Source organism: Panulirus ornatus, chromosome 3 (assembly GCF_036320965.1).
Source record: "Panulirus ornatus isolate Po-2019 chromosome 3, ASM3632096v1, whole genome shotgun sequence".
In the NCBI taxonomy this organism is placed as follows: Eukaryota; Metazoa; Arthropoda; class Malacostraca; order Decapoda; family Palinuridae; genus Panulirus; species Panulirus ornatus.
The window spans coordinates 17,310,499-17,333,321 of NC_092226.1; the positions used below are offsets into that span (position 1 = coordinate 17,310,499).

General features: G+C 41.0%; 1 protein-coding gene across 1 annotated transcript in view; it reads left to right on the forward strand.

Annotated features, from left to right (window-relative positions):
- Zwilch (zwilch kinetochore protein) overlaps positions 1 to 22,823 on the forward strand; it is an 85,426-nt gene that overhangs the window by 25,435 nt on the left and 37,168 nt on the right. Inside the window, exons 7-10 of the mRNA XM_071684536.1 lie at positions 3,746 to 3,886; positions 9,698 to 9,878; positions 12,668 to 12,787; positions 16,057 to 16,160. Of these exons, the coding sequence (XP_071540637.1) occupies positions 3,746 to 3,886; positions 9,698 to 9,878; positions 12,668 to 12,787; positions 16,057 to 16,160 (546 nt within the window). The remainder of the gene's footprint in view (positions 1 to 3,745; positions 3,887 to 9,697; positions 9,879 to 12,667; positions 12,788 to 16,056; positions 16,161 to 22,823) is intronic.

Here is a 22,823-nt window from a genome sequence, read left to right on the forward strand (position 1 = left end):
TGGCACCCCCCCTACCCCCCATGAGCGCGAGGTAGCGCTAGGAAAATACAATAAAGGCCACATTCGTTCACACTCAGTCTCTAACTGTCATGTGTAATGCACCAAAACCACAGCTCCCTTTCCACATCCAGGCCCCACTAAACTTTCCATGGTTTACCCCACATGCTTCACATGCCCTGGTTCAATCCATTGACAACACGTCGACCCCGGTATACCACATGGCTCTAATTCCCTGAATTCCTTGCACGCCTCTCACCCTCCTGCATGTTCAGGCCCTGATCGCTCAAAATCTTTTTCACTCCATCCTTCCACTTCCAATTTGGTCTTCCACTTCTCCTCGTTCCTTCCACCTCTGACATATATCCTCTTGGTCAATCTTTCCTCACTCATTCTCTCCATGTGACCAAACCATTTCATTATACCCTTTTCTGCTCTCTCAACCACACTTTTTTTATTACCACACATATCTCTTACCCTTTCATTACTTACTCTATCAAACCACCTCACACCACATATTGTCCTCAAACATCTCATTCCAACACATCCACCCTCCTTTGCACAACCCTATCTATAGCCCACGCATTGCAACCATATAACATTGTTGGAACCACTATTCCTTCAGACATATCCATTTTTGCTCTGAGATAACGTTCTTGCCTTCCATACATTCCTCAACGCTCCCAGACCTTCGCCCCCTCCCCCACCCTGTGACTCGCTTCCACTTCCATGGTTCCATCCGCTGCTAAATCCACTCCCAGATATCTAAAACACTTCACTTCCAGTTTTTCTCCATTCATACTTACCTCCCAATTGACTTGTCCCTCAACCTACTGTACCTAATAACCTTGCTCTTATTCACATTTATTCTGAGCTTTCTTCTTTCTCACACTTTACCAAACTCAGTCACCAGCTTCTGCAGTTTCTCACCCGAATCAGCCGCCAGCACCGTATCATCAGTGAACAACAATTGACTCGCCTCCCAAGCTCTCTCATCCACAACAGACTGCATACTTGCCCTTCTTTCCAAAACTCTTGCATTCACCTTTCTAACCACCCCATCCATAAACAAATTAAACAACCATGGAGACATCACGAACCCCTTCCACAAACCGACATTCACTGGGAACCAGTGACTTTCCTCACTTCCTACTCGTACACATGCCTTACATCCTCGATAAAAACTTTTCACTGCTTCTAGCAACTTGCCTCCCACACTGTATACTCTTAATACCTTCCACAGAGCATCTCTATCAAATCTATCATATGCCTTCTCCAGATCCATAAATGCTACCTACATATTCATTTTTTTTTTTACATATTTCTCACATACATTCTTCAAAGCAAACACCTGATCCACACATCCTCTACCACTTCTGAAACCACACTGCTCTTCCCCAATCTGATGCTCTGTACATGCCTTCACCCTCACAATCAGTACCCTCCCATATAATTTCCTAGGAATACTCAACAAACTTATACCTCTGTAATTTGAACACTCACCTTTATCCCCTTTGCCTTTGTACAGTGGCACTATGCATGCATTCTGCCAATCTTCAGGCACTTCACCATGAGCCATACATACATTGAATATCCTCACCTACTGGTATGTATACACACACACATATATATATATATATATTTTTTTCTTTTCTTTCAAACTATTCGCCATTTCCCGCATTAGCGAGGTAGCGTTAAGAACAGAGGACTGGGCCTTTGAGGGAATACCCTCACCTGGCCCAATTCTCTGTTCCTTCTTTTGGGAAAAAAAAAAAAAAAAAAAAAAAAAAAAAAAATATATATATATATATATATATATTTTTTTTTTTTCTTTTTTCTTTCATACTATTTGCCATTTCCCGCGTTAGCGAGGTAGCGTTAAGAACAGAGGACTGGGCCTTTTAGGGAATATCCTCATCTGGCCCCCTTCTCTGTTCCTTCTTTGGGAAAAAAAAAAAAAAAAGAGGGGAGGATTTCCAGCCCCCCGCTCCCTTCCCTTTTAGTTACCTTCTACGACACGCAGGGAATACGTGGGAAGTATTCTTTCTTCCCTATCCCCTATATATATATATATATAGTGAATCATAGGGTGGGGGAGGGGGCGAAAATCCTGGGAGCCTTGAAGAATGTGTGGAAGTCGAGAACATTATCTCGGAGAGCAAAAATGGGTATGTTTGAAGGAATAGTGGTTCCAACAATGTTGTATGGTTGCGAGGCGTGGGCTATGGATAGAGTTGTGCGCAGGAGGGTGGATGTGCTTGAAATGAGATGTTTGAGGACAATGTGTGGTATGAGGTGGTTTGATCGAGTAAGTAACATAAGGGTAAGAGAGATGTGTGGAAATTAAAAGAGCGTGGTTGAGAGAGCAGAAGAGGGTGTTTTGAAATGGTTTGGGCACATGGAGAGAATGAGTGAGGAAAGATTGACCAAGAGGATATATGTGTCGGAGGTGGAGGGAACGAGGAGAAGTGGGAGACCAAATTGGAGGTGGAAAGATGGAGTGAAAAAGATTTTGTGTGATTGGGGCCTGAACATGCAGGAGGGTGAAAGGCGGGCAAGGAATAGAGTGAATTGGATTGATGTGGTATACCGGGGTTGACGTGCTGTCAGTGGATTGAATCAGGGCATGTGAAGCATCTGGGGTAAACCATGGAAAGTTAAGGGGGGCCTGGATGTGGAAAGGGAGCTGTGGTTTCGGGCATTATTGCATGACAGCTAGAGACTGAGTGTGAACGAATGGGGCCTTTGTTGTCTTTTCCTAGCGCTACCTCGCACACATGAGGGGGGAGGGGGATGGTATTTCATGTGTGGCGAGGTGGCGATGGGAATGAATAAAGGCAGACAGTGTGAATTGTGTGCATGGGTATATATGTATGTGTCTGTGTCTGTTTATATATGTGTACATTGAGATGTATAGGTATGTATATTTGCGTGTGTGGATGTGTATGTATATACATGTGTATGGGGGTGGGTTGGGCCATTTCTTTCGTCTGTTTCCTTGCGCTACCTCGCAAACGCAGGAGACAGCGACAAAGCAAAATAAATAAAATAAATAAATAGTATCCCTGGGGATAGGGGAGAAAGAATACTTCCCATGTTTTCCATGCGTGTCGTAGAAGGCGACTAAAAGGGGAGGGAGCAGGGGGGTTAGAAATCCCCTCTCCCGTTTTTAGTTTTCCGAAAGAATGAACAGAGAAGGGGGCTAAGTGAGGATATTCCTTTAAAGTCTCAGCCCTCTGTTATTAATGCTACCTCGCTAATGCGGGAAATGGCAAATAGTATGAAAAAAAATACATACATACATACATACATACACACATTTACATATATACACATGCACATTCATACTTGCTTGCCTTCATCCATTCCTGTTGGTACCCCCACCCTACAGGAAACAGCATCGCTACCCCCTGCTTCAGTGAGGTAGCATCAGCAAAACAGACAAAAGAGGCCACATTCACTCACATTCGATCTGTAGCTGTCATGTGTAATGTAGTATGTTACATTAATTTGCTAAATGGTCAGGTGATGTTAAGAAAAAGTACAAGTCCAAACCTTATCTATGAATTCTACTGAACTTTTGAATTTTGAAAGTGAATGGATTAATTATCACTTTTAATACCCTGCACCTTAGTGTCCTTTCCTTTCTTGCCAGTGTCTGCCCCCCCCCCCCCATCTCTCTCTCTCTCTCTCAGCTTCATTAACCACTATCATAACAGATTTTTTTATTTTTTGCCCAAAAAAATAGGTAGAGAGTGCAGTGGAAGCAACATATGAAGTGCTGCAAAGTGAAGAAAACAACAGAGGGTCTAGTTTAAAGCTGATTTGTAATTGGAAGAAGCCTCTCACCATTCTTACGCCTCCTGCTCCTAATGCCATCACGACAGCAGTAAGTTATGATTTTATCTTTGTATTATTTTGATGTTCTTCAGTGAACTGGGACGATGTGGTATACTGGGGTTGACGTGCTGTGAATGGACTGAACCAGGGCATGTGAAGCATCTGGGGTAAACCATGGAAAGGTCTTTGGGGCTTGGATGTGGAGATGGAGCTGTGGTTTTGACACATTACACATGACAGCTAGAGACTGAGTTTGAACTAATGTGATCTTTTTTGTCTTTTCCTGGCGCTACCTAGCTAGAGGGGGGATGCTACTTTATGTGTGACGGGGTGGCAGCGGGAATGGATGAAGGCAACAAGTATGAATAGGTATTTTTTATATTTTTATTATACTTAATCGCTGGCTCCACATTAGTGCAAGGAAACAGATGAAAGAATGGCCCAAACCACCCACATACACATGTATATACATAAACGCCCACAAGTGCACATATACATATCTATACATTTCAATGTATACATATACATACACAGACATAAACATATATACTCATGTACATATTCATACTTGCTGCCTTCATCCATTCCTGTTGCCACCCCGTCATACATGAAATATTAATCCCCCCCCCACGTGCGCGTGTACACTAGGAAAAGACATAAAAGGCCACTTTCAATCACTCTTAGTCTCTAGCTGTCATGTGTAATGCACCGAAACCACAGCTACCTTTCCACATCCAGGCCCCACAAAACTTTCCATGGTTTACCCCAGATGCTTCACATGCCCTGGTGCAATCCATTGACAGCATGTCAACCCCGGTATACTACATCATTTCCATTATATGTATATGTCTGTGTATGTATATGTATGTATATGCGCGGATGTGGGCGTTTGTGTTTATACATGTTTATGTGGGTGGGTGGGGCCATTCTTTCATCTGTTTCCTTGCGCTACCTTGCTAATGTGGGAGACGGCGACAAAGTATGATAAATGTAAGTATATATATATATATATATATATATATATATATGAAGTCTGTTAGGGATGAGAGAGCTTGGAAAGTGAGTCAGTTGTTGTTCGCTGATGATACAGCGCTAGTGGCTGATTCATGTGAGAAACTGCAGAAGCTGGTGACTGAGTTTGGTAAAGTGTGTGGAAGAAGAAAGTTAAGAGTAAATGTGAATAAGAGCAAGGTTATTAGGTACAGTAGGGTTGAGGGTCAAGTCAATTGGGAGGTGAGTTTGAATGGAGAAAAACTGGAGGAAGTGAAGTGTTTTAGATATCTGGGAGTGGATCTGGCAGCGGATGGAACCATGGAAGCGGAAGTGGATCATAGGGTGGGGGAGGGGGCGAAAATTCTGGGAGCCTTGAAGAATGTGTGGAAGTCGAGAACATTATCTCGGAAAGCAAAAATGGGTATGTTTGAAGGAATAGTGGTTCCAACAATGTTGTATGGTTGCGAGGCGTGGGCTATGGATAGAGTTTTGCGCAGGAGGATGGATGTGCTGGAAATGAGATGTTTGAGGACAATGTGTGGTGTGAGGTGGTTTGATCGAGTAAGTAACGTAAGGGTAAGAGAGATGTGTGGAAATAAAAAGAGCGTGGTTGAGAGAGCAGAAGAGGGTGTTTTGAAATGGTTTGGGCACATGGAGAGAATGAGTGAGGAAAGATTGACCAAGAGGATATATGTGTCGGAGGTGGAGGGAACGAGGAGAAGAGGGAGACCAAATTGGAGGTGGAAAGATGGAGTGAAGAAGATTTTGTGTGATCGGGGCCTGAACATGCAGGAGGGTGAAAGGAGGGCAAGGAATAGAGTGAATTGGAGCGATGTGGTATACCGGGGTTGACGTGCTGTCAGTGGATTGAATCAGGGCATGTGAAGCGTCTGGGGTAAACCATGGAAAGCTGTGTAGGTATGTATATTTGCGTGTGTGGACGTATGTATATACATGTGTATGGGGGGGGTTAGGCCATTTCTTTCGTCTGTTTCCTTGCACTACCTCGCAAACGCGGGAGACAGTGACAAAGTATAATAAAAAAAAATATAATATGTCTCCCGCGTATATATATATATATCCCTGGGGATAGGGGAGAAAGAATACTTCCCACGTATTCCCTGCGTGTCGTAGAAGGCGACTAAAAGGGGAGTGAGCGGGGGGCTGGAAATCCTCCCCTCTTGTTTTTTTTTTTTTTCCAAAAGAAGGAACAGAGAAGGGGGCCAGGTGAGGATATTCCCTCAGAGGCCCAGTCCTCTGTTCTTAATGCTACCTTGCTAATGCGGGAAATGACGAATAGTTTGAAAAAAAAAAGATATATATATATATATATATATATATATATATATATATATATATATATATATATATATATATATATATATGTTATTTTATTATTTTATATCTTTTTTTATACTTTGTCACTGTCTCCCGCGTAAGTGAGGTAGCGTAAGGAAACAGATGAAAGAATGGCCCAACCCACCCACATACATGTCCACACATGCACATATACATATCTATACATTTTAACGTAAACATATATATACATACGCAGACATATGCATATATACACGTGTACATAATTCATCCTTGCTGCCTTTATTCATTCCCGTCACCACCCCGCCACACATGAAATGACAACCCCTCCCCCCCGCATGTGCGCGAGGTAGCGTTAGGAAAAGACAACAAAAGGCCACATTTGTGTAGCGTTAGGAAAAGACAACAAAGGCCACATTCGTTCATACTCGGTCTCTCGCTGTCATATATGATGCACCGAATCCACAGCTCCCTTTCCACATTCAGGTCCCACAAAACTTTCCATGGTTTACCCCAGACGTTTCATATGTCCTGGTTCAATCCATTGACAGCACGTCGACCCCAGTATACTACATCATTCCAGTTCACTCTATTCCTTGCACGCCTTTCACTCTCCTGCATGTTCAGGCCCTGATTGCTCAAAATCTTTTTCACTCCATCCTTCCACCTTGCGTTTGGTCTTCCACTTCTCCTCGATCCCTCTGCCTCTGACACATATATCCTCCTTCTCAATCTTTCCTCACTCATTCTCTCCATGTGACCAAACCATTTCAATACACCCTCTTCTGCTTTCTCAACCACGCTCTTTTTATTACTACACATCTCTCTTACCCTTTCATTACTTACTCTGTATCAAACCACCTCACACCACATATTTTCCTCAAACGTCTCATTTCCAACACATCCACCCTCCTCTGCACAATCCTATTTATAGCCCACACCTCGCAGCCATATAACATTGTTGGAGCCACTATTCTTTCAAACATACCCATTTTTGCTTTCCAAGATAATGTTCTCATCTTCCACACATTCTTCAACACTCCCAGAACATTTACCCCTCCCCCACCCTGTGACTTACTTCCGCTTCCATAGTTCCATCCGCTGCCAAATCCACTCCCAGATATCTAAAACACTTCACTTCCTCCAGTTTTTCTCCATTCAAACTTACCTCCCAATTGACTGTACCTAATAACTTTGCTCGTATTCACATTTACTCTCAGCTTTCTTTTTTCACACACTTTACCAAACTCAGTCAGCCAGCTTCTGCAGTTTCTCACCCGAATCAGCCACCAGCGCTGTATTATCAGTGAACAACAACTGACTCACTTCCCAAGCCATCTCATCCACAACAGACTGCATACTTGCCCCTCTTTCCAAAACTCTTGCATTCACCTCCCAAACAACCCCATCCATAAACAAATCAAACAACCATGTAGACATCACGCACCCGTGCCGCAAACTGACATTCACTGGGAACCAATCACTTTCCTCCCTTCCTACTCTTACACATGCCTTACATCCTCGATAAAAACTTTTCACTGCTTCTAGCATCTTGCCTCCCACACCATATACTCATAATACCTTCTAAAGAGCGTCTCTATCAACTCTATCATATACTTTCTCCAGATCCATAAATGCTACATACAAATCTATTTGTCTTTCTAAGTATTTCTCACATATATTCTTCAAAGCAAACACCTGATCCACACATCCTCTACCATTTCTGAAACCACACTGCTCTTCCCCAATCTGATGCTCTGTACATGCCTTCACCCTCCCATATAATTTCCCAGGAATACTCAACAAACTTATATCTCTGTAATTTGAACACTCACCTTTGTCCCCTTTGCCTTTGTACAATGGCACAATGCATGGATTCTGCCAATCCTCAGGCACTTCACCATGAGCCATACATACATTGAATGTCCTCACCAACCAGTCAACAACACAGTCACCCCCTTTTTTGATAAATTCCACTGCAGTACCATCCAAACCCGATGCCTTGCAGGCTTTCATTTTCCGCAAAGCTTTCACTACCTCTTCTCTGTTTACCAAACCATTCTCCCTGACCCTCTCACTTTGCACACCACCTCAACCAGAACACGTTATATCTGCCATTCTGTCATCAAACAAATTCAACAAACCTTCAGAATACTTTTTCCATCTCCTTCCCACATCACCATTACTTGTTTTTTACCTCTTCATTAGCCCCCTTCACCGATGTTCCCATTTGTTCTCTTGTCTTATGCACTTTATTTACCTCCTTCCAAAACACCTTTTTATTCTTCCTAAAAGTTAGTGATACTCTCTCACCCCAACTCTCATTTGCCCTCTTTTTCACCTCTTGCACCTTTCTCTTGACTTTCTGCCTCTTTCTTTTATACATCTTCCAGTCATTTGCACTATTTCTCTGCAAAAATCATCCAAATGCCTTTCTGTTCTCTTTCACTAATAATCTTACTTCTTCATCCCACTACTCGTACCCTTTTTAATCTGCCCACCTCCCACACTTCTCATGCCACAAGCATCTTTTGCGGAAGCCATCACTGGTTCCCTAAATACATCCCATTCCTCCCCCACTCCCCCTATGTCCTTTACTCTTACCTTTTTCCATTCCGCACTGTCTCTCCAGGTACTTCCTCACACAAGTCTCCTTCCCAAGCTCATTTACTCTCACCACTCTCTTCACCCCAACATTCTCTCTTCTTTTCTGAAAACCTCTACAAATCTTCACCTTCACCTCCACAAGATAATGATCAGATATCCATCCAATTGCACCTATCAGTACATTGATATCCAGAAATCTCTCTCTCATGAGCGGGGGGGGGCTGGAAATTCTCCCCTCTCGTTTTTTAATTTTCCAAAAGAGGAGCAGAGAAGGGGTCAAGTGAGGATATTCCCTCAAAGGCTCAGTTGTCTGTTCTTAACGCTACCTCGCTAATGCAGGAAATGGCGAAGAGTATAGAAAACATTATATAATATAATGAAAATATGTGTGTGTGTGTAAGTCTGTGTGTTTTTACTGATGATTTATTTATAGACCTTCAGGATGAAGATTGTAAAGGTACTGCAAATAGTACTTTTGATAAGAGAATTTTTTTTTATTGTTCATATGTTTATGACTACCCCAGGACCAGTTTCTGTGAAAGAGTCCTGGTGTTACCCAGGATATTTATAAAGGGTCCTGCAGCCCAAGGCTGCATTGCTTCCAGTAGCAGGGAGATGTAGACTCCTTTAAAGGGAGAAGTTGTTTGGCAAGACTGTACTCCCAGTGATACAGCCTCGCCAAAGATGACTTTTCACTTGTGGTGTAACCTTGAGCAGGTAACACTATTTTTATAATTGTAAATCATTTACAAAAGAAATTGACTTTCAGTTTTCAAAGGTAAGTCATTTTTGAATGTTTGTTGTACTTACTACCCTGAGGAGTTTGGTTTTGTTTGAATTCGTTACATACCATTCATGAGGAAAGTTAATATGATTGATTCTGACTAGAAATATATTGATTGAAGGAATCATATTTGCTGTATATATGTGACATATATTTCAGAATGTGACAATAGTATGCAGTGATCCTCGTAGTGCTGCCTATCAGATGTATCAAGAATTGTGTGTGCTGCGTGGGTTTATGTCTGGCCTTCAGTCAGGAGAGGTTTCTTGGTTCGTACGAGAAGGAACTAACACAGTAGCCCAAGACATTGAGGAGATTGTCTTCAGCACCAAAGAGAGGGGTTAGAATTTTTTCTCAAGTTGCCTTTATTTGTTAATCCATGAGAAGCAGGTATATTTGTTGATGATGAGTTGACTTTTAAAGGGCATATCTGACATTGGTGTACTGTAACACACTTTTTTGGTAGAGGAAGCAGTCATACCAAGAATTGTGTTTTACCCATTATCGTCATTCTGCCTTGTTAATCCAATCCCATATCCAAGGGGTGAATCAAGTGCATACAGGCTTACACATTTCATTGGAACTGATTATGTGGAACTAGTTTTTCCAGCCCCAACCCCACAGGCTAACAAAAGACATGGATACTTCATTTTATGGGAAAAACATGATACCCTTCTACCTTAACCTTTTCTGTTTGGTAACAGGTTCAAAGAAACAGATTGACCGATGATATAGTTAATTTAAACAGTGTAATAAATTCAAGAGGCTGTATGATAGGAGAGAGTGTTCAAGAGTGTGTTCAACATTTATGTACTCCTGGCATTTTTTATTTATTGCTTAGTCTCACCCAGCCATCCACCATTCTTGTGCTGTAAATAGTATTTAGTCACATCCTTTCTAACAAGCTTCTTGCTTAGCTTTTTGCTGTGACTTCTGGTTACTCTAATATTGCATTTCATGAAGAATTTTTCCATGCTGACATCACACAACTGGTTTAGAAACTTGTAAGCTGTAATGAGGTAACCCATAACACTTCTATTCTCTGATGTAGACAGATTGGCAGTTCACAACCACTTATTGTAGCTCAGCTTTCTTAAGTTAAGTACCATCCTTACCCTCCCCTGGACCCTGTCAATTTGATTTTTTTTTTTAATGCATTGACTGTACTTTAAGAGGCATAATCCAGTTTTGGTATAGAATGTGTTGTGAGTATACCAGCAGACGGTTTGCCTCCTTTACAGTTCTGATGTGGAGCTGTAGTGTATTTCCCCTAGAGATGATAAAATCAAGGCATTTTTTTCACTGTGACCTGTTTTCATTATTTTGCACTCACTTGGATCGAATGTATGTCATACTGTATATTGTATTGGCTTTAAAGTTTTTTTTTAGCTGAGATGACACAGGCAGCTGAGGCTCTAATCAAGGCCATCCCATTAATGCTATAGATCAAGTAAGTAATGAAAGGATAAGAGAGATGTTTGGCAATATAAATAGTGTGGTTGAGAGAGCAGAAGATGGTATGTTGAAATGGTTTGAACATATGGAGAGAATGAGTGAGGAAAGATTGATGAAGAGGATATATGTGTTAGAGGTGGAGGGAAGAAGGAGGAGCAGGAAACCAAATTGGAGGTGGAAGGATGGAGTGAAAAAGGTTTTGAGCGATTGGGGCCTGAACATACACAAGGGTGAGAGGCATCCAAGGAATAGAGTGAATTGGAACGATGTGGTATACTGGGGTCGATGTGCTGTCAATGGACTGAACCAGGGCATGTGAAGCATCTGGAGTAAACCATGGAATGGTCTTGGGGCCTAGATGTGGATAGGGAACTATGGTTTTGATGCATTACACATGACAGCTAGAGACTGAGTGTGAATAAATGTGACCTTTTTTGTCTTTATCTGACGCTACTTCACTGAAGGAATGGGGGGATGCTATTTCGTGTGTGTCGAAAACAACTGACTCACTTCCCATGCCATCTCATCCCCAACAGACCGCAGACTTGCCTCTCTCTCCAAAACTCTTCCATTTACCTCCCTAACCCCCCATCCATAAACAAATAAAACAATCATTGGGACATCACACACCATTGCCACAGAACAACTTTCACTAGGAACCAATCACTCTTCTTTCTTTCCACTTGTGCACATGCCTTAAACCCATGATAAAATCTTCTCACTGCTTCTAGAAGCTTACCTCCCACACCATATACTCCTAAAACTTTCCACAAAGCATCTCTATCAGCCCCATCATATGCCCTCTCCAGATCCATAATTGCTACACACAAATCCATCTGTTTTTTAAGTATTCCTTACACACATTCTTCAAAGCAAACACCTGATCCATACATTTTCTACCACTTCCAATGTGATGCTCTGTACATACCTTCACCTTCTCAATCAATATCCTCCCATACAATTTTCCAGGAATACTCGACAAACTTATGCCTCTGTAGTTTTCCAATAAACGACACAGTCACTCCCTTTCTAAATAGATTCAACTACAATACCATCCAACCCTAACCTGAGCCAGGTACCCATTTTATTGACCAACCCCTAGGGGTGGATGACCAGCTGGGTTGACTGTGGATCGACTGCCGGAACCAGGATTTGAACCTATGCCCTTGACCCTTGGCGGCCCATCAATGTAGCTAACCGCTACTCCTCTCACTTTTAGGTTATAAGTTCCAATAATTACTCTCCTCTGGTAGTCCACTTTTATTTTTAATCACATTAGCCTGGGGTTCACCTCTTTATGCTTCTTCATACATTTCCACAACTCCTCCATGAGCATACGTGCTACCCCTTGCTTATATGTTTTTCCAATCAGTAACCCCTGAATTTACCATTAGGAACCTTTAGGAAGAGATAATGCATTAGCACCAGGACCCATTCACAAAAAGATTCACAGGATGATTATAATAGATAAAGTAAATAGATAAGTATATGTAAATATATATGTTTAACATATGTGAGATTACCATGATTAGGAAATTCAGTTGTTCATTCTGTCTCAGCTACTATAAGAATTCAATATTTGGTATAGATAGAAGGTACAAGATTACTGCATTTATGTCCTTTCTTTTCCAGTCTAAGTAGCTCATGGTATATTTACATTATGCATATCCATAGGTCATCGTCAGAAGAAGGAGGAAGACGGTGGGTCTGATTTTGATATGATGATTGAGGGAAAGTTTTTCAATAGACGGCAAAATATGGACTTCACTGACCTACTGTGGACTGTCCTTATAAGTATGTTTTCCTTTTCTTTGTTTCTGATAATACATTTTTATGTTTTATCGCAAAAGATACATTGTTTATTGACTTTGGTAGCTTATAAGAGAATTGCACTAGGAACAACTAGTGCATTTCTTCCTTTCTTCCATTTGAAGTAGTTCAGCGATATTCACATTATACCCTAGTATGTAGTCTGTCACATGTCATTGGGCTCTTCTTCGATGAATATTCACATTATACCCCAGCTAATAGCCTGTCTTGTTATGAGACTCTTCCTAGTTATAGAAAGTTTTTCTGACATGTTTCAGTCACAATTAGGAATCTACATTAACTCTGGGCAAAATAAAGAAAGATGAAGGAAAGTTTAGTAAAAGAGTGTTTGAGGAAGTGGATAACTTAAAAAAAGACAGGTCGTAGATGTTTGGAAGATATGATAGGGTAGTCCCAAGAAAAACATCAGAAAGGCCCTCAATGAAGTTGCCATGGGCTTCATAGTAATTACATGACAGTGGCTTCCTGAGTAATGCATAGTCTTGACATTGACTGAGGCTCATAAGCAGAAACCAGCATGATATTTTTAAAAGAAAGAGAAAGTATCTACTGATGAGTAGCTACATCAAGATTTAGCTATAGTGGCAGGACTTGATGAATAGCACTGTTCTTCTCAGTCACTGCCTGTTTTACATAATCTATTTCGATTCATTTGGGACTGATTTAAACCGCAATTTAAGGACTCTTCTAAATGTTTCTATATTCATTCTATAATTGCTTCTTATTTCTCCTGGTAGCACATGGAATACCATTCTAGGTTTCAGGTTGGGCTGCCATATATTTTTGTCTGATTTATTTTCAGTATGTTCCGTGGTATTCTTGAAGCTTTAATAACTGTATTTTCCCTTTTGAGATGTTTTCAGGTTAAAAGTTCTATTATACCATAAGTTTGTTTCTCTGTGTATTTTATCATTTATCTTTCCCTTCTTTTTTTAGGCTGAATAGTTGTAGTTTTTTCATGCTTTTGTAATAGACCATGTTCCATTGCTTCAATTTTCTTGTGAAGTGCTTCCAAATTCTCTATTTCTGTTTGTTTAGTTGACGACCATACAACATGGCAGTATTCAGTTTTGCTTCTTAAAAATCCATTAAGAATTTTGATTGACAGGTTCCCATCTCTTGTACTGAATGTTCCCAGAATCATACCACATCACTTGACTTGATAGTGTTAACCTCTCAATATGCTTTCTGAAATCTAGTTTCTCATTTATGATGACACCCAAGTGACTTATAATTGTCCCACTTTTTATCACTTTCCCTTGTTGGGTTTTTATATGGTACCACTAATGAATCCTTTTTTGTCCCATAACTTACTTGCTGAAATTCATCTTCTTCATATTCCTGTAGGTTCATCTGCCCTTTAGGGAGTTGTTTTTAAAGGCTTTTTACATTCCCATTTGATCAGTCTCTGATCTGATCATTTTGCATACTTTGGTGTCATCAGCAGATCTCTTCCCCATGCTTTCCTTTACAGTACTTTGCTGTCATTGTCTGATAACATCATTGCATAGAGGACTGAGGCCAGTACTGTTCCCTGTCTGTATCTGATACATTCTCACAAAGAGTACTGAGGCCAACACCATTCCCCATCTTTGTCTGATACCATTACCACAAAGACTTCCGAGGCCAACGCAATTCCCTGCAGTGCTTCAAGTAGGACATCTTCTTCAGACATTGTTTCGTTTGCTACCATTTTGAACTATCTGTCTGAAACTCTTTAATGCATCTTCTTATCTTATTTGTAATGTTCTGTGTAGCTACTTTTTCTCACAAAATCATGTGATTTCCCTTTTCAAATGCTTTTGCAAAGTCAAGAAAAACAGTATTCATTTCTTATCCTTAGAAAAAACTTTCATATATACCATTGTAATGAAGTAATGATTAGGTTTGCATACATTTTCCTGGCACAAATCCATGTTGGCTTTTTTATGTAACTATTGTGGAATAGGAAGTTTTATATATGTCCCTATATAAACTTTTACATATATACATACTATGCATACACATACACAGACATATACATAATTACACATGTACATATTTATACTTGCCTTCATCCATTCCCTGTACCACCCCTCCTCTCAGGAAACAGCATCACTACCCCCTGCATCAGCAAGGTAGCGCTAGGAAAACAGACAAATAAGGCGACATTCGTTCACACTCGGTCTCTAATTGTCATGTTTAATACACTGAAACCACAGCTCCCTATCCACATTCAGGCCCCAAAGACCTTTGTATGGTTTACCCTAGATGTTTCACATGGCCTGGTTCAGTCCATTGATAGCAAATTGACTCAGGTGTACCACATTGTTCCAGTTCAGTTTATGCCTTGTGTGGCTTTCACCCTCCTGTTTGTTCAGGCCCTGATCGCTCAAAATCTATTCCACTCCATTCTTCCATATCCAGTTTGGTCTCCTGCTTCTCCTTGTTCCCTCCACCTCTGACCCATATATCCTCTTTGTCATTCTTTCTTCACTTATTCTCTCCAAGTTTCCAAACCATTTCAACACACACTCGTCTGCTCTCTCAGCCACACTCTTTTTATTACCACACATCTCTCTTACCCTTTCATTACTTACTTGATCAAACCACCTCACACCACATATTGTCCTCAAACATTTCATTTCCAGCACATCCACCCTCCTCCACACCACCCTATCTATAGCCCATGCCTTGCAACCATATAGCATTTTTGGGACCACAATTCCTTCCATCATGCCCATTTTTGCTCTTTGAGATAACGTTCTCACCTTAAACACATTCTTCAATGCTCCCAGAACCTTCGCTTCCTCCCCCACCCTGTGACTATCAGTACATGAAATTTTAGCATTACTTAGATTTTGTATCATTCTGGTTTGTTTCATAGCATTTGAAGAACCACATTTTCTTTGTATTTGAAATCATAAGAATGCTTTGGAACAAGTTTAGATAGGGAAGCAAAGAAAGAAAGAAAGAGTAGATGATGATAGTCTTTGAAGGATGATTGCACCAAAAGAATGCTTGTTGGACCACCAGCTTGACTGCAGTATTGTGACTCTTTAAAGTGAGGAATCTGTAGTAAGGTTAAAGACCTCATTTACTATACACTCGCTCGTGTATGTATGGGCACTTTGTCTGTCAGTCCTTTACCCATCATGTATTAAGATCCATAAACCTCAATAGGACAATGCTTAGATTGATGTAGTTTTCTATATCTGACCTCATTGAGACTAATAATGATCTCTCTTGAGCAGGATGTGAATCCTTCCAAGAATTGAGGGAGAGCCTTGGCTTGGTTTTTGAAGCTGTTTCCTCTGGGGAGGTGCGACCCCAGATACATGTCCGCAATGTCACTCAGGTTGGTTTAAAGTTTTGTAGGTTAGATCAAGTGGTTAGGACCATAGTATTCATGGAAGAGAGAAATTTGTAAGGAAAAATGGAAATAGAAATAACTATAATTGTTATGGACCCAAAATTTTGGTCATCATACAAATTTATATAATGTGAATATAATGTATAGCTGAGATGGGCAAGTGTAAATATATTATGCAAACTAACATTGTCCCAGGATTTCAGGAGCACCCAGATAGCTTTGAAATGAGGTGGTGATTCTTATAGCGTATGCTTAGTCTCATTTGTTTCAATTTCTAAATGCAGAAGGGACTTTAGCTCTACTTGTATGGTTCAGAGTATTAGGACTCTAGCTGTACTTGTACAGATTGCCTCTTGTTGCCTTCATTTGAAGTAGAAGGCACACTGTATCAGTATGCAGAGGTGCCTTATGTCACAAGCAGTTATAATTTTGTTTTCGTACTTTGCTGCTTCCCGCATTAGCGAGGTGGCAACATGAACCTATGAAGAAAGGCCACATTCATGCACATCCATTCTCTAGCTGCCTTGTGCAGTGCACTGGAACCACAGACCTCTATCCACAACCAGGCCCCACAGATCTTTCTATGGTTTTCTCTGCCCTCTTCCCTGGTTCATTCTGTTGACAGCTCATTGACCCCTGTATACCACATTGTCCCAATTCATTTTATTCTGTGCTTGCCTTTCACCTTCCTGCATGTTCAAGCCCTTATAACTCAAACTCATTTTCACTCAGTCCCCACTGGCCCATACAACTTATCAGGTACGTTGAGCAAGCTTATACCTCTGTGTTTCAAACACTCACCTTTGTCTGTCTATCTATCTGTCTGTATCTCTGATGCCAGTTTCGACTCAAAAGCCCTTAAGAGGGTTGCCATGGCTATAGTGTCTATAACTAGTAAACTCCAGAGCTGCTTCTTAGCCTTTAGTGCCTCGCCCTTAACAGGCCACTGGCAGAGGGCAACTGTAGCGGTGTTTGCAGAGGCTCCTATTAATGTTCCTGTTGACTACATTTACCAAATGCTCCTACCCACCACTTCTACCTAATGTTTCTACTTAATGTTCCTGTTTAAATGTTCATACTTTTTACTTCTATCTACTGCTCCTACTATTTTGCCAAAAGGCAGGGCTTGTGCATGGTGCTCACCACAGGAAAATTAAAGTTACGAAGAGTGAGCTGTGTTAGTTAATTGTTGTCAAGTGTTATGTATGAATAGGAGAGATTATATGTTTGTGGACAGATTGCCAGTGGTCCATGTGTGGGTGAGGCAGAAAGAAAAGATGGCTACCTGGGTTAGAGAGGTGCAGCTTGACAACCACTGAAGTGCTGGCTCACTACACAGCCATCACTAACCCTCCCGATACCCAGGCGGGTAGTACTGTTGATATATCTCCTGGTCATTGGCTGTCTGCCAAATACTGCTTACTGCCTTTGTCTCTCTACTTTAATAAAATGGCATTACACATGCATTCTGCCGCTCCTCAGCACCTCACTGCTTTCCATACTTATTTTTCATTTTTGATTACCCCTCTACAGACTGTGTAAGACTTGCTCTTTGTCGGTGGCCTGTTAAGGGTGAGGCGTTTAAGGCTAAGAAGCAGCACTAGAGTGCACTTGTTATGGAGTCTATTACCATGGCCACTTCCTTGAGGGAGTTCCAAAAGGGGACAGGCAGTAGAGATATAGATTTTTTTTTTTTATTATACTTTGTCGCTGTCTCCCGCGTTTGCGAGGTAGCGCAAGGAAACAGACGAAAGAAATGGCCCAACCCCCCCCATACACATGTATATACATACGTCCACACACGCAAATATACATACCTACACAGCTTTCCATAGCTTACCCTAGACGCTTCACATGCCTTGATTTAATCCACTGACAGCACATCAACCCAAGTATACCACATTGCTCCAATTCACTCTATTCCTTGCCCTCCTTTCACCCTCCTGCATGTTCAGGCCCCGATCACACAAAATCTTTTTCACTCCATCTTTCCACCTCCAATTTGGTCTCCCTCCTCTCCTTGTTCCCTCCACCTCCGACACATATATCCTCTTGGTCAATCTTTCCTCACTCATCCTCTCCATGTGCCCAAACCACTTCAAAACACCCTCTTCTGCTCTCTCAACCACGCTCTTTTTATTTCCACACATCTCTCTTACCCTTACGTTACTCACTCGATCAAACCACCTCACACCACACATTGTCCTCAAACATCTCATTTCCAGCACATCCATCCTCCTGCGCACAACTCTATCCATAGCCCACGCCTCGCAACCATACAACATTGTTGGAACCACTATTCCTTCAAACATACCCATTTTTGCTTTCCGAGATAATGTTCTCGACTTCCACACATTCTTCAAGGCCCCCAGAATTTTCGCCCCCTCCCCCACCCTATGATCCACTTCCGCTTCCATGGTTCCATCCGCTGCCAGATCCACTCCCAGATATCTAAAACACTTCACTTCCTCCAGTTTTTCTCCATTCAAACTCACCTCCCAATTGACTTGACCCTCAACCCTACTGTACCTAATAACCTTGCTCTTATTCACATTTACTCTTAACTTTCTTCTTCCACACACTTTACCAAACTCAGTCACCAGCTTCTGCAGTTTCTCACATGAATCAGCCACCAGCGCTGTATCATCAGCGAACAACAACTGACTCACTTCCCAAGCTCTCTCATCCCAACAGACTTCATACTTGCCCCTCTTTCCAAAACTCTTGCATTTACCTCCCTAACAACCCCATCCATAAACAAATTAAACAACCATGGAGACATCACACACCCCTGCCGCAAACCTACATTCACTGAGAACCAATCACTTTCCTCTCTTCCTACACGTACACATGCCTTACATCCTCGATAAAAACTTTTCACTGCTTCTAACAACTTTCCTCCCACACCATATATTCTTAATACCTTCCACAGAGCATCTCTATCAACTCTATCATATGCCTTCTCCAGATCCATAAATGCTACATACAAATCCATTTGCTTTTCTAAGTATTTCTCACATACATTCTTCAAAGCAAACACCTGATCTACACATCCTCTATCACTTCTGAAACCACACTGCTCTTCCCCAATCTGATGCTCTGTACATGCCTTCACCCTCTCAATCAATACCCTCCCATATAATTTACCAGGAATACTCAACAAACTTATACCTCTGTAATTTGAGCACTCACTCTTATCCCCTTTGCCTTTGTACAATGGCACTATGCACGCATTCCGCCAATCCTCAGGCACCTCACCATGAGTCATGCATACATTAAATAACCTTACCAACCAGTCAACAATACAGTCACCCCCTTTTTTAATAAATTCCACTGCAATACCATCCAAACCTGCTGCCTTGCCGGCTTTCATCTTCCGCAAAGCTTTCACTACCTCTTCTCTGTTTACCAAATCATTTTCCCTAACCCTCTCACTTTGCACACCACCTCGACCAAAACACCCTATATCTGCCACTCTATCATCAAACACATTCAGCAAACCTTCAAAATACTCACTCTATCTCCCACTCACATCACCACTACTTGTTATCACCTCCCCATATGCGCCCTTCACTGAAGTTCCCATTTGCTCCCTTGTCTTACGCACTTTATTTACCTCCTTCCAGAACATCTTTTTATTCTCCCTAAAATTTAATGATACTCTCTCACCCCAACTCTCATTTAGATAATTACCCAAGGACTAATTTCAGTGGAAAGCCTGGCATTACCCAGGGCCTTTCTAAGGGCTCTTGCTTCCCATGGCTATGCTACTCCCAATAGCAGGGAACTGGAGACTCCTTTGGAGTGAGTCCTTTAACCAGACTGTACTCCCAATGATACAGACTTGCCAAAAGTGACTTTTTGCTTATATTGTAACTTCAGGCAGGTGGAGTATGGTAACACCTCTGTATGTATATGTTTATTTACATGTATAAATTTACTTACTTCCTGCCCCAGGAGCCCTTTATTTATGAGGTTCCTGCACTGCTCTTGAAGCTGATTACATCTACTTGTCAGGACTATGCATAGAGAGCACAGGGCAATTGATTACTTAGTATATGGTGAGCATGATGGATCTTGAGATATGTTGAAATGGTTTTAGGTGTTTTAGGGATGACTTATGTCTAGAGCACAGATGGATAAGTGTGATTTGTGTTATCTGGGGAGAATTGCTTCTAATGGATGAATGTCTTGTGGGTTGGAGTTTAAGACTGAGTTGAAAGGATGGCTTATTAGTGCTTCTCAGCTTATTTCACTGTGCGTGTTTTATCTGCTATATTTGTTAGAGGTGATTACATTAGTGTGAGGCAGGGGTAACTTTTTTATTTATACTTAGGAGTTGGCATTAGTTATGAAGTGCTTTGGGTAGGAGTAGACTGCCTTAGTGTGAGGCAGGGGTAACTTTTTTATTTATACTTGGGAGTTGGCATTAGTTATGAAGTGCTTTGGATAGGAGTAGATTGCCTTAGTGTGGGCAGGGGTAACTTTTTTATTTATACTTGGGAGTTGGCATTAGTTATGGAGTGGTTTGGGGTAGGAGGGGGTCTAATACTGATGCATAGAATTGAGTGCCAAGCATGTTTAGATGGGATTGTATTGTATTTGTTTCTTTGTGTAGATGTTGAGTGATTGTGGTTACTGGTCAGCCATTGATTGTTCTAAGTGAATTATATTCTTTGGTTTGCAGAGGTAGGAAGACCAGGCAGATAAGGCATAGTGGAAACTAGAGTGGATTGATTGTTTGTAGAGGATGTCAAGGTATTCTTTTTCTTGTTCAAATCTGGTGTCAGTTAGTATTTTGAGGGCATTTAATTTGTATGTTGCTTTAGTGTTGATATTATTGTAGGAGTGAATTTCATATGTATTTTATATGTAATGAATAGATTGGTTGATTTAGTTCACTGGGAATGATGATTGACCATTCATTGTGAGTGGAGGGTTTGAGTTGGATTTGTCTGTTCGAGATAAAAAGAGTGGCTAGAGACTTATGTGGAGATGCAGACATTCTTTTCTAGAACACCCATTGTTCTAATTGTGTGAAATAATGTTGCAATTTTTTTGTTGTTTTTGTGGTGTCAGGGTGTTTTGGTTTGATTATGAGATTGTGTGCATATGAAAGGGGTCTTTGTGTTGTGGTTTGCTTGAGGGAATATAAGGTTGTGTAGGAAGAGATAGGAAGGGACAGGTTAAAAAGATATTGCTCATGTATCTCCTTCCTGTCATAAAAGGTGACTAAAAGGGGTGGAGATAGGCAGTTGAGGAATCCTCCCCTCTTGTATTACTTTCCAAAGGAAGGAACAGAGGAAGGAGAAGGATCTTATAAGGCTGTAATTGATTACCTGTTTGTACTGTAAAGGGAGTAAGTTTACACTCACAAGGCCCAGTCTCATGAATATTCTCTGTCACACAACTTCATTCATTCATTCCTTTCCAATCATCCTTTACTCCTATACTGTAAAAATACTTCTTCAAATCTTTTTCAGTGTTTCTTGCTTAATTTCATCTTAAGTCTAGTAGTTGTTCTGTCCTCATCTCTTAGAGAACTGTTCACTGTCTTCATCAGTGGTTCCCAAACCTAGGTTTGCGACCCAAATGAGGGTTGCAAGGATATTTCTGAGTCATGGTAACATCTCTTTGGGGGGGAGGGGAAATTATTTTTGGCAAAAATTGTGAAAAACTTCCATTATCACATAATGAAACAGAGGAATTTGAAAAATTACAGAAGTGCTGATAAAAGTAAAATGGGTGCGAAGAAAGCCTCCATATGACACGTTCAAGTCAGTCATGTCTTATACTTGTTCTGGTATGTTGAATCTCCCAGTGTAAATGTGAAGCCTACACCTGTCTCTTAGTACTGGTATTGCCATGTCCAGGTATTCAGTGGCATACTGGTGAAGGTTGAGATCTTAGTTAATAGAAAAAAGTAAGTTTTTGCCTGCACATTACCCATTAAAGCTGTGAAAATGACGTATTGGTGTGGAGCAGTACCTGTTCAGAGGATGTGTGACCGTAATGGGAAAATATGAATATTAGTAAGAATAGATAAGACCTTGAATTGGGAAATTTATCATTTTCCTATTCAAGGCCATAACCATACATATTTCCTACAAATGTAGCTTGTTTTCTCCAGTTTTTGTAATTAGTGCCCTCTTATGTGTGTGATGTCTCTGCATGTGAACATTGTTTGAATAGTATGGTATTGTACACATAGTGTATTATATATCAGCCCTTTAGGTCACCAGGCCAAAAAAAGATTATGTTTAGGGTCACAATCAAAAATGTTTGAGATATACTAGTTTACATCATCAGTCTGTTTTAAAAACTTAAATGGTTATGTTTAGGTCATCCCTAACTCTTCTATCCTCCTAAGTGGGCAAATTTTTCAGCCTTGCATGTGATGAAATGTGGAAAGATTGCTGGAGTGGATAGTATTGCAATTGAATTTCTTCAGAAAGGGGGTGATTGTGTTACTGATTGATTAGTATGGATTTTCAGTGTTTATATGGATGTAACCAGACTTCTTGCTAGAGGTTGCACTGTGAATGAAAAGTCACCTCTTGTGAACTTAATCACTTGGAGTGAAGTTTTGTCAAAGAACTTTTCACTTCAATGGAATCAACATTTCCCTGCTTGTAGAAGTAGTATAGC